Raw genomic sequence first — 21763 nt, forward strand, 5'->3', positions numbered from 1 at the left:
TAAAATAATTAAATCTTCCTAAGGAAAAGAACTCATTTTACATTTTCATTTTATCTCATTAATCAGAACTTGGTTCTTTAGAAGGTTCTCTGGATCTATCCATGTTTTAGAACTAGACCCAGCTTTTGAAGTGAATCTGTCAGGGTGGTGGTGCACACCTCTAATCCCGGAACTCAGGAGACAGAGGCAGGTGGGTCTCGGTAAGGTCACAGCCTAGTCTGCATGATGAGTTCCGGGCCAGCCAGGGCTGCCTAGTAACACACTGTCACCAGAGAACAGAGGCAAAAGGCCCGGAACTGTGCAGAGCCCTGGTTGAGATCACGGCACGTCCACATTTGGTCTCTGTGTGTTAAAGCTGATTTGCCCAGTGCACACAGACAGCCTGATGGTTTTTAGCTGCTGTCCATCTCTCCTTTTAGGCACTAAAGCACTTCCTGAAATGCCCAAGCTCAGAAGACAATGTGGCAATAGAGATGGCCATTGAAACTGTAAGTAAATTCTGAATTGGAACTTCGAAGAGTGCTAATAGTTTATTTAGTGTTTGTTTTAATTTCTGAAGACCTTTCCAGGAGCCAAGAATGTAGCTCATTGGTAGAGTATATTCAGGGAGCCCTGGGTTTAATCCCCAGAACTGTTTGGTGGCACATGCCTGTAATCCCAGGAGGTGGAGATAGGAAGATTCAGGGTTATCCTCTGCTACATAGTGGGTTAGAGGTCAGCCTGGGCTACATGACACCCCTGTCTTAAAACCAAACAGAGGTGGTGGTGCACACCTTTAATCCCAGCACTCAGGAGGCAGAGGCAGGCAGATCTCTGAGTTCAAGGCCAGCCTGGTCTACAAATCGAGTTCTAGGACAGCCAGGGCAACAACACAGAGAAACCCTGTCTCAAAAAAAGAAACAAAGAAACAAAACAAAACAAACAAACAAACAAAACAAACCCAGAAACTTCCAAATATATGCAAAACTTCACCAACCCATACAACATCCTACTCCTGTAGCCATGGTCTAACTTTGACAGCTGTCAACACACAATCTATTCCCATCCCCACCCTCTTTCCTGAATTATTAAAGCAAACAAGACCTATCCTTTCACATCAGGACACACTACCTTAGGTAAAGAGAAGACCTTGTGGGTCCTCCTTTAAGTAGAAATTTCTCGTAGTCAGTTTGGAAAATGCTACTCCATTTCCCATAAACCCACACTGGTGTAGTTCTCTCACACTGATTATTCGAGCTTGCCAGAAAGTTCCCTCACTCTGAAGTTGAAAGGCTTCCAAATTGGAAACTCTTTGAGCATCATGTTGGTGCTTTAAAAGTTTCCATTTTCAGGGTCGAGGGAGGTGGCTCAGTGGGTAAGAGTCCTTGCTGTGAAGGCAAGGACCTGAGTTCAAATCCCCAGAACTCACATAAAAGCCAAGCATGGTCACATGTGCCTGTAACACCAACCCTGGAGGTGAGGGTGGGAGGATCCCAGGAGCTTGCTAGACAGCCAGCCTGGCTGAAGTGGCAGGTTTGGGCTCAGTGAGAGACCCTGTCCCAAAACATAATGTGAGAACAGTAGAAGAAACCCAACATCTTCCATTGGCCTCTACCCACAGGCATGCATACACACACACACACACACACACACACACACATCTGAGTTCAGATTCTCAGATTACAATGTTCAGCCTGCCTAAGACACAGCACGTATGCTCAAGATATGGAGCTGTTCGAAAAGTATGTTGGTCACTAATCTTGAGAGGTTTTGGTGGCGGTATTGGTGACAGTGGGTGTTTTTGTTTTTATTTTAATGTGTATGGGTGTTTTGCCTGCACGTATGTCTGTGTACTACATTTCTGCAGCACCTGTGGAGGCCAGAAGAGATCATTTGATCCCCCAGGACTGGAGTTCCCGGTGGTCATATGGGTGCTGGGAATTGAACTCAGTTCTTAACTGCTGAGCCATCACTCCAGCCCCTGGGGTGTGTGTGTGTGTGTGTGTGTGTGTGTGTGTGTGTAAAATTTATTTATGTGTATGTGGGGGAAGGAACCCATGGAAGCCAGAAGGTGTTGGATCCCCTGAAGCTAGGTCCTCTGGAAGAGCAGCAGATGCTCTTAACTGCTGAGACCCTTAATTATCTTATTGAAACACCCAAGAAGTACATTCTCTGTGTATACAAAGGAAAAGGTCATACTTTGTTACAAGCAGCTAAGAAAAACTACAGCTTCTAAGGATGCAATTTCATTGAGGAAGACTATAAACCAATGAAAAAGGACTCGGCACTAAATTGTATTTCAAGTCATTTACTTGGTGTTTTTAATTCTTAGGTGTTTTTTATTCCATTTCCTTAGCAGAAAGTTGTTTGCTCTTCTGCTCTGCCCTCACTCCCCATCCCTGCTGAGTTTAAGATGCAGGATTTAACGGGGTTTCTCTCCTGTGAACCAGGTGGGCCAGGCCAAAGACGAGCTTCTGACCAATCAGCTGATAGACCATCTGATGGGGGAGAGTGACGGCATGCCGAAGGTACGGGGCTCTCTGGGGTTCATGCCTCGGCCTGACCTGTCCTCTTATGACCTGCCATGCCTTTGCAGACTGTCACCCTGAAAGTAGCCACACCCACATCAGAGGATGCACGAATGCCACTCTGACTGGGGCCCTGCCCAACAGCCACGCCCTTTGGCGGAACCGCCCTCCCAACCACAGTTTTTTCTAAACTGCCACAGTTCTGTTTATTCTAGACACCGTGTAAAGCAATCATCGAAACTGTTGACTTAGCAATGAGCCCTAAAAATGACAGTGTTTATTCATATTTGTACACTGGAGAATTAATATAAAGTCATATTAGATGTAAGTGTAAATCACTGTAAGGTCGAGGCTAAGAGCATCTGCCAGAATCCATGGCCCCCGCATGTTACTAAAGAGATCCACCTGCTCCATCTTGATGAGGACAGATGTGATGTCTTAGGAAGTGCCCAGAGCCCTTTGTCCTCCTCCTCCGCCTCCATGTTGGAAGCCATCTGCTGTGACAGACTCTAGCCACTGGTGTGGAGAGGCAGCCATCCCCTCACGGTAGGGAAGAGACCGAGTCTCTGCACCCATCGCCCTTATCATCCAGATAAAGGCACTGAGACCCAGAGGGGCTTGGGTGACTTGTCAGAAGACACAGTCCCTCGTGTGCCGTCTCACACTGCTCCCATTAGGGCCACTAATTTTAATAAACTGGACACCAGCCCCAAGTACAGAGAGAAACAGCCTCCGTTTGCAATCGGTGGAAACGGTTAAGGGGAATTATAATCCGAGAAGACTTATATCAGTGTTAAGATGTCCATTCCCCATCCCCGGAGAGGCTGTGTGGAGCGGGGTCAGGAGTAGAATGCATCCTGGTCACTGCTCCAGAGCCTCGCTGTCCCTCTCCCTGGGTTCACTTACCGTCCACAGAATGAGGACCGGGGAGGTCTGAAGGTTTCGTCAGTTTCCTAACCGCTTAGAATAAGTTCCCGCGCAGAGTAAGCTGTGCCCGCTGGCTTTTTAAAATGTCCCCTCTGGTACTGGGAGCTGAACGTGGTCTCGACTGAAAGGCACACTTAGAAGTGTTTCTCCCCCTTGGCTAATGGAGAAAGTGATGTTTCACTAATGGTTTTGTGCACCAGGATGCCAAGTACCTGTTCCGCTTGTACATGGCGCTCAAACAGTACCGTGAGGCCGCCCGGACCGCCATCATCATCGCCCGCGAAGAGCAGTCTGCAGGTGCGTCCCTAACTCGGACGGGCTTCGGGGGTGCTGGGGATCAAGCCAGGGCCCTGCCCATGCGGGGACAGTGCTTTACACCGAGCTGCAGGTAATGGAATAGAGCCCAGGAGAGAGGAGCTAGATTCTAGCCTAGGCTTGCTCTGACCCCAGAGGACCAAGCAGATGGCCTTTTCTAGGATTCAAAGAAGGAAAAATCATTCCCCATCCCAGGGCATGTGGGTAACCGTGCTGAGGCCTTCTCTTGCTGATCAGTTTCTTCTCTGTAACTGCATTCTGGGAGCTCGGGACCCAGAGAGAACTGGGCCAAAGTTCTGCCCGTGAGATTCGTGATTAGAAGAGAAAGAAATTGAGTTCAGAGTTGTTATTCAGGGTGACAAATGAGACTAGAGAGGAATATAGCCGGAAAGGACGAGGGCTTCCTAGGAACAAGGTGTGGGCAGAGATGGAGGATGGAGATGAGGATGGTGATGACCGGGGTGAAGGACCAGAGAGCAAGGCATGAGGAGACGGTGCCACGGGCGAGGCCAAGAAGGGCTGAGGAGGTGGCGGGCTGTGAGCCTCTGCCTCGGAATGTTCACTGGATCTCCCTGCCTTTGAGGGCTCTGGTTTTGTGGTTCTGGGGACGGCACCTCACACATAACTAGATATCCTGCCACAGAGCTGCGGCACCCATCCCCTTTGGTGGCCTGGGGTGTGGCCTGGGGGTGTTGGGCTTGAGGTTTTAGAAACCCTGGCATCCTCACCGAGCTCCAGAGGAAGCTAACCATGGGCCTGAGGAGGAGGCTGGACTTGAAGGACTCGGGATTCAGCACACTTTGGGGGTCACCTCTAAGGCACCACCCTTTTTTCCCAGAGTGACTCACTGGCTGTCATTACCATCAACAAAAATAGAAAAGCTGTTACATCGCCATATGTGTGAAATGCTGTTCGTAACGTGATTCACAAACGCGTTGTGAGGCGAGGGTCGCGTCTTCTGCAGTGACACCCCTCTGCTCTCTTTCCAAGGAAACTACCGGAACGCGCATGACGTTCTCTTCAGTATGTACGCAGAACTGAAAGCGCAGAAGATCAAAATCCCCTCGGAGATGGCGACCAACCTCATGATCTTGCACAGCTACATACTCGTGCGGGTGAGGCCTGGAGGGGTGGGGTGGGGTGGGGTCTCACCTGCCAGGTCTGCTCCAGACGGGGCTTCCTTGCGGTGCCTCTCCAAGCATTGGAACCAGCTCCTGCGTCTCTGTATTCTCGGGGAGCAAAAGCAGCGTAGGCCGACTCCAGAGTGCTGCCCCGTGTAGACAGGGCAGGAAGTGAGTAGTTGCGGTAGTGACTCCTGAGAGGAGAACCTGAAGCTTCGAGCAGCAGCGGCTTCCTCCTGGGAGGGAGCTGTGAGGTTTCAGAGCTCTAAAGCCATTCAGGTGGGAGGAGAGACGCCGCAGACTTCGCCGCCGCCGCCATGTGTATTTGTCCATGTTTTGGTTCTTGGTATTGTTGTTGTTTCGGACGCAGGATCTCTCTCCCCATGCAAGCTGGCCTGTTTGTTTCTACTTGTATATTTGGAGCCTTTCTGTTTGGTTGCTTTTGTTTTTGTATTTTTTTTTTTTTTTTTTTTTTTTTTTTTTTTGGTTTTTCGAGACAGGGTTTCTCTGTGTAGCTTTGCACCTTTCCTGGGACTCACTTGGTAGCCCAGGCTGGCCTCGAACTCACAAAGATCCGCCTGCCTCTGCCTCCCGAGTGCTGGGATTAAAGGCGTGCGCCACCACCGCCCAGCTTGTATTTTTTTGTATATGTGGAGATTGGGATTGAGCCCGGGGCCTCAGCATAATAGACAAACACTGTACCTCTGAGCTGCATCCCATCCTGGTGTACTGGGGTTTGGTTTGATTTGGTTATTGTTTGTTTTAAGACAGAGTCATGCTGTTTATTCCTGCCCGGCCTGGAACTTAGCGTGGAAAACTGGCTGGTTTTGAATTGTGGCGATCTTCCTGCCTCTGCCTCCCATCTCCAGGGCTAGGATCACAGCGTGCACCCACCGTGCCTGGCTTCTGTTTTGTTTACAATTTACCTATTTTTATCACCTTAACCATGTGTGTATGGGTGTGTGCACATGAGTGTGGTGCCCACAGGAACCACGGGCATGGGATCCCCTGGAGCTGGAGTTACAGTGAGATCCACCCACCACTGGTACAGGGACGGAACTGGCGTGTGCTGAGCCATCTCCCCAGCCCCTGCATATGTGTGTCATTCACTTAGGGCTTCAGTTGACAGACCTCCCCCAAACGTCAGTGATGTCGGGTTCTCTCTGTGGTGTGCTAAGACAGTTGTCTGTCCAGTACAGCGAGCTCCTTCAGCCTTGATGACCCCTCACAAAGTCCAGTTATAAAGGATTTAAATCCTGATTATCAGCTACTTAAACACAGTTCAGCAGAACTTTCTAGTGGTGGAACTGTTCGTGTCTGTGCTGACCAGTAGAGTGCCCCGTCCCCTACCGCCGGGTCTGGCTGTGGAGCACTTGGGTGGATGGAGCTGACCCAGCAGATAGCGTGGACTTTGAACTTTATGTAGTTTTAATTTTCAGACTTCCATAGCCATGGGAGACTACACAGACCCGAAACACTGATTATAAAGAGTAGGCATTTAGATGCCAGCATCCAGCCCTGGGGGTGTATGCCTCCCTTCCGGGCACCCAAAGGACCGAGGGCTGGAGAGGCAGAGGGGCCGTTCCCAGCTTCAGACGTGACAGAGGAGGTCAGCGGCTCAGGAGTGAGAACCCAGCAAAATGGAGGCATAAGAAGTGGGGAAGGGGGCTGGCGAGATGGCTCAGCAGTTAAGAGCACTGGCTGCTCTTCAAGAGGTCCTGAGTTCAATTCCCAGCACCCACACGGTGGCTCACAACCATCTGTAATGAGATCTGGCACGTAGGCAGAACACTGTATACATAATAAATAAATAAATCTTTAAAAAAAAAAAAAAAGAAGTGGGAAAGGGTTCAAAACAAGGTGGTGGGGGATGGAGCAGAAGCAAGAGCAGGTTCTGGAAGGAGCTGCCCAAGCAGAGCTGGCCCTCAGCTGCCCAGGACCTGTCCCTTCCATGCTGAGCCAGGCTTCTACTCCCCTCAATGGCCGAGCACCCATGGGACTCCCCCTTTGTGCCAGTCTCTCGTAGCATCAAGCGCTGCCAGGACGTCCTAAACTGGTGACTGTGGTATCAAACCCGCTTAACCCGTGGGGCTGAGCATGGTGACTCACACTTTGAATCCTAGCACTTCGGAGGCAGAGGCAGGGGGAACTCTTTGAATCCCAGGACAGCCTGGTCTACATAGTGAGTTCGAGGACAGCCAAGGCTACATAGAGAGGCCCTGTCTCAAAAAAAACAAAACAAGGCCGGCAGTGGTGGTGCACACCCTTAGTCCCAGCACTTGGGAGGCAGAGGCAGGCGGATCCCTGAGTTTGAGGCCAGCCTGGGCTACAGAGTGGGTTCCAGGACAGCCAGGGCTTCATAGAGAAACCCTGTGTTGAAAAACCAAAAAAAAGACAAAAGACAAACAAAAACAGTTTAATCCTGTCAAGGCTGAAGAAATGGATGTAAAATTGTCACCGTCTCTTTGTGGCTTTGAGTCTGGGTGTCTGCCTGCCACAACCTCATCCCACCTAGCCTCAGCCCTCCTTGCTTCCCAAACCCCATGCATACTGGCCTCACTTTCAACCTCCCAGCCCAGGCTGGACTCACCTCTTTCACAAGCTGCCCTTCTCTTCCCTCCCAGACTTTGACTCACTCGGCACTCAGGTCTCAGACAACCCATTAACCCACAGAGGCCGGTAAAAGGTGGCCCGGGGATTTACCTAGTGTCCCAAGGCAGAATACAATACTGAGCATAGTTATGATGTCAGGTGCCATGTTGGAGGAGGACATAGGACAGAGCCATGGTGTCAGGTGCCATGTTAGAGGAGGACATAGGACAGAGCCGTGGTGCCAGGTGCCATGTTGGAGGAGGACATAGGACAGAGCCGTGGTGCCAGGTGCCATGTTGGAGGAGGACATAGGAAGCAGAGCCCCCATGGCAGGAACAAGACAAGGCTTGGGAATCTCAGCTCAGTCGTGTCTGGGCCACAAGCAATGAACTGTTTGGGGAAAGAAAGCGTGGATTGGAGCTTATATAAGGCTGCAAGAATGAAAGACATCATTTATTTCAGATTCATGTTAAGAATGGAGACCATATGAAGGGGGCGCGCATGCTCATCCGCGTAGCCAACAACATCAGCAAGTTCCCATCTCGTAAGTCCTGTCCCACCAGAGCTCTGTGCACACTGGGACCTCAGTGTTGAGGCGCACCCTCCCCCAACCAGGCATGTTCGCAGCTCCCTGTGTGGTCAGATCATTTATCTCCACAACAGTTCCAGGAAGTGGTAGGCTGGGGTCCCCAAGGCCACCCCAGAATTTGATACTTCTCCCAGAAACTACTGCTTGCAAGCCTGGCTTCTGGGAAAGCTCCTGTCTCTCCGTCTCCTGTCATCCTAACATTCTTAAATGAACAGACTTCACCATTCAGTGTGACAGGTGTCAACAGACTTGCTCTAAAGAGCCAGATGTTAACATCGTAAGCCATTTGGTCTGTCACAACTATTCTGCCACCATTTGGTGGGAACAATATGTAAATGAATGGGTAGGGCTGGGTCCTAATAGAACTTTAATTTCTGGATATAGAGATCTCATCCTCAGACAGTTTTAACATGTCACAAAATAATACTTTGTTATTTCCTTCAGCCATTTAAAAATGTAAAAACCGGGGTTTGGGGATTTAGCTCAGTGGTAGAGCACTTGCCTAGCAAGCACAAGGCCCTGGGTTTGATCCTCAGCTCAAAAAAAAAAAAAAAAAATGTAAAAACCATTCTCAGATCGTGAGCCATACAAAAGTCAGAGGGCCACACTTGGCCCATGTAGGAATTCACCACCTTGTTCTCGCTCGGTTTGTTTCTGAGACATGTCTCCTTTCTGCTCCCGGGGTGTCCCGCAGACATCGTGCCCATCCTGACGTCTACTGTGATCGAGTGCCACAGGGCAGGCCTGAAGAACTCTGCTTTCAGCTTTGCAGCCATGCTCATGAGGCCTGAATACCGAAACAAGATTGATGCCAAGTACAAGAAGAAAATCGAGGCCATGGTCAGGTGGGCAGACGTAGCCATTTCTACTGTCCAGTCACACCTTTAGGGTGTTTTTCAGATGGGGCTTCTAATTTACACGGGCTTACTGAAAAAAAGTGGGTGGGGGAAGGGCGGGGTGTGATGACTAACTGCTGCTATCAACTTGACTGAATTTAGAGTCACCTAGGAGACACACCTTTGGGTATGTGTATATGGATGCCTCCAGAGACTTTTGTGCCCTGAATGCAGGCTGGAGTCCCAAGCTAAATAAAAAGGAAAAGAGAGTGAGCTGAGCATCCACGGTTCGAAATCCCCAGTCATCATTCAGACTTTGAGTCTGCCAGTGGTCAGTTCATTGATAAAGGCAGAGCCTCCATGATCAACACTCCCCATAGGCCCTCTCTGGACAGTGCTGGCACTGGGGAACATGGCTGCCTTTTGTGGGGACACTGAATCCTAGACATAAGACGTAGAAAACATCACTTGAATTTGCAGAAGGAAAACTCAGCAGCTATTCACTACTTAATCAGAGTAGTGACATTATACCTAGAGGACCCTCGACCCAACCAGGCAGAATGACTCACTGGTAACAGAAGCCAGTGGGACTTAGTGCTGTCCCAGTTAGGGTTACCGTGGCTATAATGGAACCCCATGACCAAAAAGCAAGAGAGAAAGGATTTATTCGGCTTACACTTCCACTTCCGTAAATGTTTAGTGAAGGAAGTCAGGAACTCAAACAGGGCAGGAACCTGGAGGCAGGAGCCAGAGGCCAGGGAGGCATGCTGCCTACTGGCTTGTTCCCTAGGGCTTGCTCAGCCTGCTTTCTTACAGAACCCAGGACCACCAGCCCAGGGGTGGCCCCACCCACAGTGGGCTGGGCCCTCCCCATCAATCAATTAAGAAAATAGCTACATGTTTGTCTATAGCCCAATCTTTTGTTTTGTTTTGTTTTGTTTTTTGAGACAGGGTTTCTCTGTGTAGCTTTGCGCCTTTCCTGTATCTCACTCTGTAGACCAGGCTGGCCTCGAACTCACAGAGATCCTCCTGGCTCTGCCTCCCGAGTGCTGGGATTAAAGGTGTGCGCCGCCGCCGCCGCCGCCGCCGCCGCCGCCACTGCCACCACCACCACCACCTGGCTCTACAGCCCAATCTTATAGAGGAACTTTCTCAATTGGTTTTCCCTCCTCTCCAGTGACTCTAGCTTGTGTCAAGTTGACATAACACAGGCCAGGTGGCGCACGCCTTTAATCCCAGCACTCGGGAGGCAGAGCCAGGCGGATCTCTGTGAGTTCAAGGCCAGCCTGGGCTACCAAGTGAGCTCCAAGAAAGGCGCAAAGCTACACAGGAGAAACCCTGTCTCGAAAAACCAAAAAAAAAAAAAAAAAATTTGCCAACACAAATGCTAATCAAGGCAGGAGCTACCTACACCACGGCAGAGCTTTGAGGCTGGTCGAGGCTGCAGGAGCACACCTTTTCTAAAGACCGGTCAACCTAAGTGGCCTCAAACCAAGTCAGTCTGACCCAGGGACACTTCCAGTGTAGAGAGCACTAGGGGGAAATGTGACTGCAAGATGGACAGATGGACAGATGGCTCTCGTGCCACACTGACCAGCGCTGAGCCTGGACTGACCTTTCTCTAACCCACACAACAGGACTGGCCTGTGGCTATGTGCTAGTCACCAGTGGCTTACATGTGAAAACAGAATAACCTTTAAAACGTCGTCCTTTGAACTACAAAGCTCCGTGTGGCTCACGCCACCACATTGGATGTCACAGAATTAGGACATGCCCACTAGCCCAGCAGTGTCTGTCAGAGCGGTGCTGGGTGGCCTTTACTTGAGTTCCACGGGAGGGAGATGGGAATCCCACACTCACTCCCGTCACACCAGTGCAGCGCAGCGCTTGTGAACGCCGGCTGGAGCTGCCTGGCCGGGCCGAGTGCGCTTCGTCTTCCCAGGCCCTGGGCCCGGCTGCCAGGGAGCTGGGGTGGAGCTGGGCCTGTGAAGAACTAGTTCTTTCCAGACAGTGCCGCTTCCGTGCTCACCACGTTACAGGGAGTCAAGTGGTGTTTGTGAATGACATGTGACGCTTTCTCCAGGAGACCGGATACGTCCGAGACAGAAGAGGTCACAACCCCGTGCCCATTCTGCCAGTTTCTTCTCCCGGAGTGTGAGCTGCTCTGTCCCGGCTGTAAGAACAACATCCCCTACTGCATTGCGACAGTAAGTGTCTCCATACCAAGGTCCCTTTCCTCCGGAATAGTTGATACACCCACGTGTCCTGCACCATGGACACTATCCTGACTCAGTTTCCAGAACATCAGCATGAAAGCCCACGGTCAGCAGGTGAGGTTCAGAGCGCACAGGGGAAGACCTCTCCAGAGCTAGGCACCTCCCACTCAGCAGTCGAGGGCTGTGCGCTCACGTGCTTTTTCTGCTCTCTACTGGCCTCGTAGCACGGTGCAGTCTGCCTCTCCTGGTAGGCTCGCCTGGGTACCTTTGTCCTGAGGTCAGCTGCATTGGTGAGATGCCACACCTACCTGCCTTACTATGGCGTTCATAACTCGTAGTTTATTTCTGCCATTAAGACCTATTGGGCCGGGCAATGGTGCCGCACGCCTTTTTCCAACACTCGGGAGGCAGAGGCAGGTGGATATCTGTGAGTTCGAGGCCAGCTTGGTCTACAGAGCGAGATCCAGAACAGCCAGGGCTACAGAGAGAAGCCCTTTCGCAAAACCCCATCCTCCAAAAAGACTTACTATCAGAAAACTAAAATGTCAAATTTGTTCATTCCTTGGCTACCATAAACTATACTTTGAAGACAGATAAATTCACATTATTGGCCGGGCGGTGGTGGCGCACGTCTTTAATCCCAGCACTCGGGAGGCAGAGGCAGGCAGATCTCTGTGAGTTTGAGGCCAGCCTGGGCTACAGAGTGAGTTCCAGGAAAGGCGCAAAGCTACACAGAGAAACCCTATCTCGAAAACCCAAAAAAAAAAAAAATAAATAAATAAATAAATAAATAAATAAATAAATAAATAAATAAATAAATAAATAAAAAAAATCACATACTGAAAGAAAAAGCCGAAGTTTAGTCCATCTTTACACCTGAATCTGCTAAGTCAAGCCCAGCTGTAGCCCTTGGCTGCATCTTTCTAGACAGCTGCCCCCTGCAAGAAGTGGCGGTAGTGTCCTAAGTCAGAGCCTGTCCTCGGCTGTGGTTTGCTCAGTGTTTCTGAGATGCTAAACGTCACTCTTCCGTCTCCAGGGCCGACACATGTTGAAAGACGACTGGACAATGTGCCCGCACTGTGGCTTCCCTGCGCTGTACTCAGAATTCAAGATGTGAGTGTCTGTCCTTTCCCCGGTCACAGAGCTGGGTCCGGAAACAGGCCGCTTGTCCTCCATCCTCCCCTGTGAGGGCTCCTCACTCTGTATTCCTAAAGACCCACATCTGTATTCTTGGAAGAACCTCTCGCGACCTCTGAGAGCATCCTCCCCCAGGGCCTCTTGAATGACCCCGAGTCCTTATCCCTCCTCAGTGGATGGATGCGTTAAGAGGTGTGGGGGCGTGGGGGTGCAGAGGTGCGGCAGGTGGCTGATTTTCTCATTAGCTTAACCCGAAGATAAAGACATGTTAATTACATATTGAATTTACTCTGCATTTGTCTCCCCAAACAGCTTACTAAACAGTGAAAGCACATGTCCCATGTGCTCAGAAAGATTAAACTTCAGTCAGCTGAAGAAAATTTCCGACTGCACCCAGTACCTGCGGACGGAGACGGACCAGTGAGCAGCCGGCCCAGGTAAGGACCCCGCCGTGCACACTCCTTCCAGCCCAGGGGCCGCGGCTTAACTCTTCGTGTTGGCAACAACTCCTTTTTGTGTAGAACGTAATTGTCAGAGTTCAGTGGACAACGAACTTACTTATTTCAATGTTAAGGTGCAAGTCATATGGTTTCCCACGTGGTTATTTAGCCAAGCATCATGAATTCTAACGAGACTGTATTTTATCAAACTACATGGAGTTCTTCTTAACAGGCCCTTAAGCCAGCTAGTTGACTATTTGCCGTACAAAGTCTGACTTCCAGAGATTTTGAAGTCTCAGTTTCTTTTCTGAAGTCTCACTTTGGCCACACAAAGCTACACAGACACTCCTCTACCTCATTCCAGGGACAAGGATTTTTGCTCACAGGGTCACACACAGGAGGGAGGCAGAGGAATGTAGTTAGGAAGCCAAAACCTGCTAAATATCAAGAGCTTTTACTACAGGGGGAGGGAGAGAGAGGTCACCTCCCTCTTAGGGTTTCTATTGCTGTGAAGAGACACCATGACCACGACAACTCTTATAAAGGAGAACATTTACTTGGGGTGGCGGCTTACAGTCAGAGGTTCAGTCCATTATCATCATGGCGGGACATGGTGGCGTGCAGGCAGATGTGGTGCTGAGGAGCCGAGAGCTCTACATCTTGATCCAAAGGCAGCAGAAGCAACTGTCCCATGAGTGTAGCTCGAGCTTTACCTTCATTGCCCACCTTGTGACACACTTCCTCCAAAGCAACACCTACGCCAGTAAAGCCACGCCTCCTAATAGTGCCGCTCCCTATGGGGGTCATTTTTCAAACCACCACAACCCTAATAGAACATCTTGAACTTGCCCTGGTTAAAATGGAATTCTAGGTCTCAGTCACACGCATACAGGCTTGGAGCTAGCCTCAGCCTGCTTCCATCCACCTCATTGGCCTTTTTGCCGTTCCTGAACCATGGGGCTGTTTTCACAGGGCGGCAGCATTTTAGGCCCAGCAGCGTACATAGCTTCCCCACATCCTCACTGAAACCGAGTATTCTGTCCATTTCCAGTGAGTGTGCTGCAGCGTGCCACCTGGGTCCAGTTTCATGGATATTCTAACACTGTGTAGATCATCCTTCGGGGTGCTTGTCGGCCATTTGTGCAGCCCTCGGGTCTTAGCCCAGGTTGAGTTGGATTGCCCTGTGTGACTTCTAAGAGTTGACTCTATAATCTACATCTAGATGCAAGCTTCAGGGTGTACTGTTTGCAGCTACTTTCTCTGTGGGCTTCTTCACTTTCTTGCTATCTTTTCAAGGCACAAAAATGCCAAGCTCGGGTCACCAGGACCCCTTTACCCAAAGAGCCATCTCACAGGCCCTTAGTTTTGAAACAGGGTTTTCCTACAAATCAAGCTGGCCTTGAACTTGCAGTGATCCTCCTGCCTCTCCCAAGTCTTAGGATTAAAGGCTTGCCACACCATCCCTCACTAACCTTTTCTATTAGGATGTTTTTTTAAAGAAAAACCTCCAGTCTAATTAGTTTTTTCTTAGTTTTCTGAATGTTCAATTTTGTCAATTAACTGTGTGAGGATAAAGGTTTCTCCCTTTATCCCATTTAGTAGGCTATATGATAAAATAAAATCAACTTTTATTCAGGGGATAAACTCATCATGACGTGGTTTCTAGCCATCCCCCTGCCTCAGGGACTTACTCTCGGGTGCAGACAGACACATGGCCCTGAATCTAACCCAGCAGATTCTTTCAGAAGATGACATCCTCCGGCTGCTACCTGGGTTGCTTTCTAATACCTCTAGGTGGTTAGCTGCTTATTACATTTTGTCTCAAATTCACACCTTTGCGTGTCTTTACCACCTCTAAAAGTGGAGCCTTGTCAAGAAAGCTCCCAGGCTCTCTCCAGATCCTGTCCTTGCATCATGGTATGCGATACATGATAGAAACCTAAACTGTGGCGTTATCAGCCATGTTGGGATTACACACTGCCATGGTGGGGTCTCCTTTGCTACTGCTCCCCAACTTCCCTCAGAGACGGAACCTACCTGTTTCATCTCCACAGCCCGCTGGGCATCCTGGGCATGTGCACATCCCTCACAGTAGGGGGCTCCATCAGCACTCCCACCAGCCTGCCGTGAGCTGTGCTCAGGAAGCTCAATGCTGTATGTCTGTCCGTAGGGCTCCTGGGCTCCGGAAATGTCAGGAAATACAGCTTTATTAAAGGCAGGCCACCTGAGAGCTTCCTAAAGGCATATGTTTGTCCCTTTCTTAGACGGTGCTCCTGAGTAGATGGCATCTCCCCTCAGGAGGCTGTGCCCACCCCTGGCAGCCCTGGAGACTGATCCTCCCTGGATACGGAAAGATCAAAGAGCCCAGCACATCCCGCTTCCGCAGTGACAACCTGCTCTGTACTGAACTTTGTGTGTTTCCTCTGCGAAGTCCTGCACAGCGCACTCCACACGTTAATAGTGTATTCATTGTAAATACCCAGTTTTCTAATAATTTTTTTTATTTATCTCCTTTAAAATAAAATTGTTGACTAGATTTGTAACATTTTCCTGGATTTGTATAGAGAGAGCGTGGCTTGGAGCCTTATAAAGTCTGGCCAGGACAGACAGAACACTGCAGGGTCTGTCCCTTGAACAAAACACCAAAGACAATCCTCTTTACAAAGTGAATAAACATAGTATCTGTCTGCTCATTCTGCTGCTGATGGAATTCCTACTGTGAAATTAACTCCTTTGGTTTCCCCGGAAACATGTCTTCTTGGGGGCTCACTAAGCAGTACACCTTGAGGAGAGGTCACCAGTCCTAAGCCTCCCGTTACCTCCTCACCCCACTGAGGAAGAGTCACAGCCACCTGGCATGTGTGAAGCCAAGCCCATTGTATTCTGGGATTTACAGGCCTCAGCTTTCACTTGTGAGCACACTCATTCTAGAACGTCAGGAAGTCATTTGTTTATAACTTCAACAGGTCAACACTCGAAAAGAAACTCTTTACAGCTTGCTCACAGCACTCATAATTGAAATTGTAGCTATATTAAATAAGGAAACACCACTTTTTTGTTCTGAAAGCAAGCAGAAGACTGGGCCTTTCCTGGAATGTCTGTCCGTCTGAGGAGGCCTGACTTGTATGGATGAATGTGCACACGAGTCTCCTCTAGTGAGGAAACCGTCCGTGCAGCAGCCAAGTGTCAACAGAGAAGTGAGGGCAGGACTCGGAGGCTCAGGCTTCAGGGCAGTTTATTTCCATAATGAACCCATTTCCAGGAAACACACTTTTTCACACTCGTTATTACACTTGCAATGTCTCCAGGACTTTGTCTCCTCTCCCAACAAGGCCATGCATCCTCCGGGCAGAGCACGGTCCTTATATTCTTTTTGGCATATACCTCACAGAGGCAGCATGGTCCTCTGCGCACTTGCTGATTTAAAAACAGTTAAACACCTAAAGGCCAGGTTACATCAATGGCCCCAGGGTCCTTCCACAAGCACAGTTCTAGATACATTGGAAACTTCAGTAGGGATATGAACTCCATCACGGACAGTACCTCCAGCCATAATGGACCAGCCTGTGAATCTGCCCCATCCTGGACGCTATGGTTTCCCCCGAAGGCTGAGACTGCAGGAAGACAGGAATGTGTGGCAGTCCAGTGTCTGCACACCCGACTAGCCAAGAGGCCTCTGAGACTACAGCAGCAACATGGTCAGTGCAAAGGGATGCTGGGATTCTAGCTCCTCACCTGCAGACCCTCAAGTCACAGGGTTTGCCGGATGTTTTAATCTAACCAAAGTAACCAGGAAAGGAACATACCAGCTTAACACCTGGCTGTACAAGATGCCAATCTTAAGAATGATCCATGCATTACATGGACATTTGGTTCCTGATTCATACTCTGCAAGATACCTGAAAATGGACCAAGAGTGCTCAGCTCCAGGTGGTGGCTGCTTTGTATTAAGGTTTATTTACAGAATTTCACCATAAAATAAGAACTACCATGTTTTTTTAAAAAAAAAAAAATCAGCACTGGTCCTCTTAAAGGCCATTAGGAGAAACTTAAGCTACAAGGCTGCCTCTGTTCCACTGCCCAGACTGGCTATGGTTAACTAACATCCGGCTGGCTCCAAAGCCTGTGTGGGGACTGAGTATTGAGTCTACAGTCACCCTGGATCCCAGCAATCTAATCGGTGGGCAGGGACAGTGCAGGGCTGGGGCAGTCCTCTGCACCTCTCAAAGAGGTGCGTGAGAGCTGGCTAGTCCGACCGTCTAGCTGTACCGTCCTTTGTAAGGGGACCAGCAGGCCACCCACCCCACTGTCTACACATGGTTACTCTGGCAAAGGTAAGGCTTCCGTTCTCTGGACCAGCTGGACTAGTCGAGAGGGTAAGTGAAAAGCAGCTATTGGAACTGAATAACAGTTTCATTTCTTCCAGCTTCTTCCTTTTCCTTTTTTGGACTCCTTGTCTTTTTCTGGTTTTGAAGGCTTTGAAGATCTTGTCTTTTTCTGTGGAGGAGAAAAACACAAACGGTGGGTAAACGAAACGACAGCATAATCTTTGCCCACAATTTAATTAGAATCCCAAGGTCACAGGTCTCTACCGCTGCCCCCAGGGCACCAACCACGCCTCCTCTTAGAGCCTTGAGAGGTGGCAGCGCAGAGGACACCGACTCAGACCTAGAACTAAGGTGCGCCCCGTCTAAGGCAGTTTCCTGCACTCAGAACTCGGTGTTCTTAGGAAAGCCTGAATAATGGACAGAATAATGGCGGCTGACAGATATGGCAACGTCTACGTGACGAACTTCCTTCCCTTTTAGCCTCTCATGGAGGATCTAAGCATACTCGCTTTGTGATGAGGGGAGAGACAGGGAGAGAGGGAACCAGTTCAGCTGCAAAGGGCCTGTTCCTACAGACGACACGCAGCCCAGGAGGAGTCAGAACCGCACACTCGGTGCAGGAGAGAAGGCTGCACCCTTCGCCTTGGCAGCTGTGAACAGCTGGCTGCTTCCGTGCCTCATTCAAATTGTTACCAGCAAAGACAAATTACCAAGTTTTTCTCAGAGAAATCCTTACAGGCAAATAACGGAAGTGAGCAACAGGTTTGTTTAAAACGTTTTTCTGTTTATGCTGTAAGATGCCCCTGTGATATGAAAGCATACACCAGTCACCAAGTAAGTATAAACAGTACTCTGGGCAGGGGTGATGACCACTCGGTGGGTACACACTTGCTGCCCAAGCTTGAAGGCCTGAGCTGAGACCCTCCACACACACACGAAGCAGGGTATGGCAGGGAGCACACTTCTCTAACCTCAGTGCTAGGGAGTGGGGGAACACAGCACGTACATCTGAGGACTCACTGGCTAGCCATCCAGCCAGAGCGGCAAGCTCCAAGTTCAGGGAGAGACCCTGTCTCAAAAACTAAGGTAGACAGAAACAGAAGCACACACACACATGCACACATTCAACACACATGTTCTTATAGTGCACATGACCGTCACTACAATGGCCTATGTTCTTACAGTGCACATGACCATGACCATCACAATGATGGCCTATGTTCTTGCTGATTGGCACTTCCACTACCATAAGTTTACTTTATAAAAATGAAATTGCAAGGTATGGTGGTGCACACCTTTAATCCCAGCACTTGGGAGACAGAGGCAGGAGGATCTCTGAGTTCAGGACCTGCCTGGTCTACAGAGCAAGTTCCAGGATACTCAGGGCTACACAGAGAAACCTGTCTTGAAAAAAACATAAAAATGGATGGATGGATGGATGAATGGATTTTAAAAAATAATTGTGTGTGTGTGTGTGTGTGTGTGTGTGTGTGTGTGTGTGTGTAAATAAAACGCATCCCATCACCTTCAATTACAATGAGCAAGACAGAATTGTTATTTTCAGCTTACCCTGCTACATGTGGAACAGACCTCAGTACTCCCAAGGCACATTACCCAGAGGAAAAGGTCCTCTCCTTGGAGGTACCCTGTCCATAGCTGCATACACTACCTTGATCATGGCATCGGTCTCTATTGCATCCTGCTCTTTCTCATCAGACTGACTGTCTTCTTCTTGTAACTCTTCATGGTATTCAGAATCCAGTGCAGGGCCTGTGCTGAGTCTCGATGTCTTTACTACCTGAAGTGAGTATGGGGTCAGATGGACCTCCTTGTTATAAGCTCTTGTGAAGGCTGCTTTCACCTGAAATACAGAGGGAAGTGGTTACCTGAGTGCTGGACAATTCATTAACATCAGTTAAGCTGAAGTTTTGAGAAACGGAGGAAATCCCTTTAAACTATTTGCAAAACAGTTACATACATAATAGAGATGAAGTCTATTCAGTCTCTCTAGAGACATCTGGTGTCCATGTGTTACTAGAGAGCCGGTGTAAGCCTTGTGCACACTAGACAACCCCACCACTGAGCTACATCCCCAGCTCATGGCATTGATTTTTTATGGTTTATTTATTTGAGAATTTTGAGCCCACAGTTCAAAAAAAAAAAAAAAATAAGAGTCAGTGGTTAAGCCAGGTGTAGTGGCACACACCTTTAATCCCAGCACTTGGGAGGCAGAGCCAGGAGGATCTCTGTGAGTTCGAGGCCAGCCTGGTCTACAAAGCCAGATCCAGGATAGAAACAAAATCTACATGGAGAAACCCTGTCTCAAAAAACAAAAACAAAACAAAGTTTAAAAGGAGCTGGAGAGAGACCTCGGCAGTCAGAGTCCACGTCTGGTACACAGAAGGTTCTAGGCTCGATTTCTAGTTCTGGGAAAGGAACACCAGTCCGTTCATCTTTACTATCAGAGTACTAAGTAACTTTGGTAACCTTAGCTTCCTTCCAGCTTCAAACAGTCGGCATCCCGACAGTGGATGACTGCTCTAACAGGAAACTGATGCCGTTAAGTCAACTCTAGAGAGGACAAGTCACAGAGACTGTCTTCTAAAGCTGCATCCCTGAACGCACGCAGAGGTCATGTTCCATCGCTAGTGTTCATGGGAGAGCACCAGTGGAACAAATACCGGGCCAGCAAGTAGACTCAGGAAGGAAGAAGAGGGGCACAGGCCTATCATCCCAGAAGCCTGGAAATTAAGGCAGGAGCATCAGGAGTTCGGGGCCAGTCTGGACTAAACAGGAAAAGGAGGGGGAAAGAGAGGAAAGGAAAGAAAGGGAAGGGAAAAGTAGAAGACAAACTTTATAAAGACCCTCCGGCCCTAACCCCGTTCATGGTTTTCTACCCTACACCACCACCTCACGTTTGCCCCAGGCTCATCCCCTCCCATCAAGAGCACATCTGCATTTGCACCTTACACCTGCCCTCCTGTTTTCCCTCAACTTGGGGTCAAGGTGAAAAATACAAACTGGAGTGTCGGATCCTGCAGTCTTCTCTGAGCACTAGCCTGAAATACCGTCTCTGGAAAGCACAGGCCAGAAAGGCAGCGAAGATTCAGGGAGGCGGAACCAACTGTCCAAAGCAAACAGAACACCCCTCAAGCACTGCTGGACAGCATGCTCATTACCAGCAACCGTGGGCGGGGTGTGTGTGTGTGTGTGTGTGTGTGTGTGTGTGTGTGCATCTCACCTTGGGATCCAGCCTGGAAAAGGGACTGGGCTGGCCACCCCAGCTGCTAACTTCCATGATATTCTCAAAGTCTTCTCTCATCAAATAGTATGTGTCCATAAGTGTGACAACATGCTGAACTCCTTCTACCCCTTGTGAGGCCAAGGGTCGCACAAGGGCATCTCTGATGTGTGACAGGTAATCCATGTTCACTGTCCTTTTGCTGGAGTAAGTTCTGAAACAGGACACACATCTTCATTTTTCAATCGTTTCGATGGCACCCCATTACCAACCCCCCACTTTAGATCATCACCACCAGTCAACCAGGCACAGTTCCAAGGCTTTTTATCTTTTCAACATGTAATTATTTTAAAACATGTAAATTATTTCACAGATCCTTTTAATGAACAGTATTTTGTCCTTAGAGAAACAGCTCTTAGGGCGGCCAGATGGCTCAGTGGGCGTAGGCACTTGCCATGCAAGCTGATGACCTGAGCTGGACCCCAGGACCTCCAAGGGAAGGAGAGGACCAACTCTATCCTTGGACCTCCACAAGCACTCTAGCATGCAGACGGACACACATCATCAACCGACCAATAGCAGCTCCTTCAACATCTAGCAGAACACTGTATTCAAAATGAGGCACTAAAAACAGACACAGAATTCAAGTCACAGAATCGATGACCTGAAATGGGAAAAGGTTTTGGCCAGGTATGGTGGTGCATGCCTTTGACTCCAGTGCTCTAGAAGAAGAGGCGGGAAGATCTCTCCAGGAATTCAAGGCTGCCCTGGCCTGGTCTACATGGAGAGCTCCAGGCCAGACAGGGTTACACAGATATAAATTTCAATAAGCATTGTAACTTAACCAATAAACCAGAACTTGTAAGTTAGCTATGTGTTCCTATGCATCCACCCTACACTGCCGGTCCAAGTCTAATAATGTTCGGTGGGCCGCCTGCCGTTAACAGGGCCCTGGGACACCCAGCACTCCACCCACTCTGCTCCAAGGCAGTTTTCCACGTCTGTGCTCTGACAGCCAAGCAAACACTGGTTCTACTCCATCTGACTCCATCGAACACCCTAACAACTGTGTCTCTGTGCTTAGCCTTCCCACAGCCGTATGTATCAGCACGTCATTCCCAGCCCCAAACACTAAAGGCATCGGAAACAGCAGTGAGATTTCCTACGTTAGTGCCAGTCCTGCAGGAGTGGGTGTGTGACTCTTAGGTCTGACTGTACCAGACAAAACTGTACATGAACACCTCCTGTGCACTTCCTCATGTCTACACTCTGAGTCTCCCAGGGCAGGGTTTTCCTAAACCCAACAACTGCAGAGCATGTGCTTGCCAAGCTGGGAATAGTCTATGCCATCCAGAGGAAGCAGGGAAACAGGTTCTGGGCTGCTGAGAACTAGAATGTTATCAGGAATTAACTTTCTGGGCTGGCGTGGTGGCACAACCCTTTAGTCCCAGTACTCCAGAGGCAGAGGCAGGCGAATCTCTGTAAGTTCAAGGCCAGCCTGGTCTACAGAGTGA

At 49.3% G+C, this 21763-nt stretch overlaps 2 protein-coding genes across 4 annotated transcripts in view; one reads left to right on the forward strand and one right to left on the reverse strand.

Moving 5' to 3' along the window:
* Wdr19 (WD repeat domain 19) overlaps positions 1–15373 on the forward strand; it is a 67012-nt gene extending 51639 nt beyond the window's left edge. For both annotated transcript variants that reach the window (XM_028882229.2, XM_028882230.2), the window contains 10 exons: positions 420–488; positions 2430–2507; positions 3635–3731; positions 4740–4864; positions 7925–8006; positions 8746–8896; positions 10971–11094; positions 12140–12216; positions 12553–12677; positions 14945–15373. In XM_028882229.2, the coding sequence (XP_028738062.1) occupies positions 420–488; positions 2430–2507; positions 3635–3731; positions 4740–4864; positions 7925–8006; positions 8746–8896; positions 10971–11094; positions 12140–12216; positions 12553–12664 (915 nt within the window). In that variant the 3' untranslated portion in view covers positions 12665–12677; positions 14945–15373. The remainder of the gene's footprint in view (positions 1–419; positions 489–2429; positions 2508–3634; positions 3732–4739; positions 4865–7924; positions 8007–8745; positions 8897–10970; positions 11095–12139; positions 12217–12552; positions 12678–14944) is intronic.
* A 525-nt stretch (positions 15374–15898) lies between these two features.
* The window catches only part of Rfc1 (replication factor C subunit 1), a 74411-nt gene continuing 68546 nt past the window's right edge, over positions 15899–21763 (reverse strand). For both annotated transcript variants that reach the window (XM_028882232.2, XM_028882231.2), the window contains exons 23-25: positions 20250–20463; positions 18678–18869; positions 15899–17177 (exon numbers count right to left, since the gene is read on the reverse strand). In XM_028882232.2, the coding sequence (XP_028738065.1) occupies positions 17094–17177; positions 18678–18869; positions 20250–20463 (490 nt within the window). In that variant the 3' untranslated portion in view covers positions 15899–17093. The remainder of the gene's footprint in view (positions 17178–18677; positions 18870–20249; positions 20464–21763) is intronic.

This window comes from Peromyscus leucopus, chromosome 10 (assembly GCF_004664715.2).
Source record: "Peromyscus leucopus breed LL Stock chromosome 10, UCI_PerLeu_2.1, whole genome shotgun sequence".
Lineage (NCBI taxonomy): Eukaryota > Metazoa > Chordata > Mammalia > Rodentia > Cricetidae > Peromyscus > Peromyscus leucopus.